Source organism: Vigna unguiculata, chromosome 4 (genome assembly GCF_004118075.2).
Source record: "Vigna unguiculata cultivar IT97K-499-35 chromosome 4, ASM411807v1, whole genome shotgun sequence".
NCBI classification, from domain to species: Eukaryota; Viridiplantae; Streptophyta; class Magnoliopsida; order Fabales; family Fabaceae; genus Vigna; species Vigna unguiculata.
Window position 1 is genome coordinate 35,074,690 of NC_040282.1, and position 3,818 is coordinate 35,078,507.

The 3,818-nt window shown below is 32.3% G+C and overlaps 1 protein-coding gene across 1 annotated transcript; it reads left to right on the forward strand.

The window, feature by feature from the left end:
* The first annotated feature begins 250 nt into the window (after positions 1-250).
* On the forward strand, positions 251-1,401 carry LOC114180829. The gene is made up of 2 exons (XM_028067119.1): positions 251-1,228; positions 1,321-1,401. Exons 1-2 carry the CDS (start codon positions 251-253, stop codon positions 1,399-1,401), a joined length of 1,059 nt encoding a protein of 352 aa, XP_027922920.1.
* The last annotated feature ends 2,417 nt before the right edge of the window (positions 1,402-3,818 follow it).

Here is a 3,818-nt window from a genome sequence, read left to right on the forward strand (position 1 = left end):
TATTATCAAATCAGTAATATCAGCACTACCGTTGTACTATCTATCCTTCTTTAAAGCACCTAAATGCGTGTGTGATGAGTTAAAGAAAATCCAAAGGAACTTCCTATGGGGTTGGAGCATTGAGGATAGGAAAATAGCCTGGGTTCGATGGGAAAACATATGCAAACCAAAGGAGGAAGGAGGTTTGGGAATAAGAGAAATTAGGAACTTCAATAGAGCACTTCTAGCAAAATGGAAGTGGAGATTAGGCATGGAGGACAAAGGCCTATGGAGAGAGGTGCTAGAATCAAAATATGGGTCATGGAGGAACCTTAATGAAATTGTCATCCTGAAGTCTGCTTCAAGATGGTGGAAAGACATCCATAAGGTTTGTGGAAGCTCAACACAAGGAGCATGGTTTGAAAACTGTAAAGACTGGGTGATAGGAGAAGGGGACAAAGTATTATTTTGGGAAGATCTTTGGGTGGGGGATGCACCACTTAGCTTGAGGTTCCATAGCTTATATCTAATCTCAGAAAGTAAACAAAGCCCCATAGCTAGAGTAGGACATTGGGTCGACAACACATGGGTTTGGGAATTGGTTTGGAGGAGACAAAGACTTGTTTGGGAGCAAGCTATGGAAGCACAACTCTATCAGCTAATTAATAGTCGTACATTTAGGAAAGGGAATCTGGATACTTGGAGTTGGAAGGAAACTGTAGAAGGAGCATACACTGTAAGGTCTGCATATATGAAGTTGATGGGTAGCTCCGAAGGGGAAAGCGACAAGGTGTTCACAGAGTTATGGAGTATAAGAGTGATTCCGAAGGCACAATTATTTGGGTGGAGGCTACTCTTGGATAAGTTACCGACAAAGGATAAATTATCGGTGAAGGGAGTCCAATTACAACACTCTTTGCGTGAGTTTTGCCTAGATTGTGAAGAGAGTGCATCACACCTATTTTTCTCTTGTGCAATGTCTCAAAAGGTGTGGAAAATGTGTGATAGCTGGATAGGGGTGAGCTTAGTGCATCACAACCAAGCTAGGATACACTTTCAACACTTTCATATGAGTAGCTTGAACACTAGGCAAAACACAATGTGGAAAGGAATGTGGTTGGCTATAGTTGGGGAGATTTGGAGACATAGGAATGAGGTGATCTTTAAGCAAAAGAAAGTTGACATTGAAGAGATTTTTAGTCTTGCTCAAGTTAACGCTTGGGCTTGGTTGAAACATAAAATTCCTTCGGTAAAGTTTTCATATAGTGACTCGTGATATGATGTGTTTATTATGTGTTTAAAATCTCTATGATATGATGCTTTCTGTGTTTAAGTTGTCAGGTGAGCATGAAAAGGATTCCCATGTCTAAAGCAATGAGCTCTTCATCAGTGATTTTGCACACTTCTTTGGTTACTCCGTAACAACCAAGAGAACATAGTCTCGGGAGCGCAACAAACCATGCATACCTGGTTTTGTATTCACTTTCTGTGTAATCTTGTAAATTGGCTGGGGAAGGTGCGATATGGGTGGTTAATCTTATGATTCCTACCCAGCTTGACGTTGGGAAGGCATAACTCTAGCATTGAAAGTCCAATTTAATTGTTCTGCCAGATTATTGTAGAAGCATGGTTTTGGAGATGCACTGCATCTTTCTCTCATCTTTTTGTAAATGGGTTAGAACACCCCTCAAATACTCTATTATTAATTTAATTTAATTCTTTGCCGATAAAAAAAAAAACACTTACGCACACAAATAAACACACACCCACGCACATATTCACGTGATGTTTTAAAATAGTAATTTATCTATTAATTATATATATATATATATATATATTAAATTTAGTTATGTATTACATTTAATTAATAATATCATTAATACTATTATACCTATTATTAATGCTTCCATAAAATATATATTAAATATGTGTATTGCAAAAAGCATAAATATTAATTTCTACACGTTATAGTTACTAAATGTAATAAATATATTATTTAATGTTTACATTAATTTTAAGTAATAACTGTTTATAATATTAACTCATTATTTCTTTATATTTGTAGTTTAAAAAATTTCAGGAAAATTTTGAATTTTCTATTTTCAATGCAATTTTAAGTTAATTATCAATTATACCTATATTAGTTTTCTTATTTAAATGTGCACTTGTGTGTTAATATATTTTTCTTTCTATTATCATAACTAATTTTTTTCACTCCCCTGTTGATTAAATTAAAGGTATGAAAAATAATATTATCTTCAAACTGGAAAATTAAAAGATTAAAACTACTTAAAAAAAAACATGAAAAAGTAACATATATGAATATATATTAAATTTATAAAAAAAACTAATAGATGATGCTTAATAATAAATACATTCATTGAAGTCTTAATGAAACTGAAATGGTAATTTAATGATAATAATGACTCGCTTTAAAAGAAAAGAAAATTATTAAATTATATAATTATATAATTAATATGAATAAGTTTTATTTGAGCTATTCATCTCACATGTTGCATTTTGCATCTATATATAGAGGATATACGCAGAGTACTCAACAGAAACAATTAAGCAAAAGATGAAAAAAAACAAAGACGAAAATATATATTTTTACAAGAGTGAGGAGATTCCTCTCAAAATCAAATCACGGAAGTACCAAAGGTATACATGATTTCTAGTTACTCTGATTCAACACCAATGGTAGTTTCTACACATATTTTTTGTTTTGTTATTTTGTGCTCACATGAAGAACAATAAATTACTTTTCATAAAAATTTGCATTGATATTTGACTCTATGATCATGGTACTGATTTTACTGTATATTTTTCTGAATTAGCATAAAACCTTTTGACTGACGGAACGAACATAAAGGGCTGAAGGTTATTCTTTAAGTGGTTAGTTTCTACTTTTACTTCTACCGTTCAATGTGGTATATTATTATCATAGTTATATTAACTAAAAACTTTGATTGCAGTTGCTTCAAATTTCACGGTAGATGATGCTCTATATCTATCAATTGATGAACTGCGCTTAAACTATGCAGATGTTCGCTTTTCAATTGTCAATGTAGGTTTGCAGTATTCAATAAAATAGAGTTGAATACTGGAAAATAACAAGAGAAAAGTGAAGAAAATGTTGAAAACAAAAAAGAATAAAGAAGCAAAAATACTGGGAAAGCTGGGAAACGCAGGAAACCAAAAATGATAATAAAGGAGAAGCAAATTCTGATTAAAAGGCTGCAACTATCTATAATTAATTTTTCCAATTACATGTGTTTGGTAAATGATTACTTATTTATTGTATATAAGATGATGTATTGACACAATAAGCATGTTAATGCAGAAGTAGATCTTGTTGAGATTTAGTAAACACTTTTATTTGTAAATATTGAATATTCTTAGAGAACGTAAAAGACTATGGCTACTCAAAGCATTAAATTATTTACACCTATTATGAGGAGCTAAGCCTCTCTTGTGTGAGGGTAAGATGCATTGTTTGAAACTCTATTGTACACCAGTATCGTTTTATTTATTGAAGTACGTTTTTCTTCTGGGAATTAGTTTGTACTTGTTGTTTTTTAATTGATCATTCATATTATTTCACTGACTTGGGATTGAGTTAGAATTGGTTCCTGGTTGTAGTCCAATGATTCTCCTCCTACTTTTAGATGTTAGGAATATATTTAAGGTTCTAGCCGGTTTATATAGTCTTGATCTCGGTGCAAGTTATTCATTCAAGTAGTTATTGAAGAATCATACTAGGCTCTAGGTATCTGAAATGGACATAAAGTTATATTTAAAGAGAACTCTCTAACATATGAACACTTGCATCTTTGCAT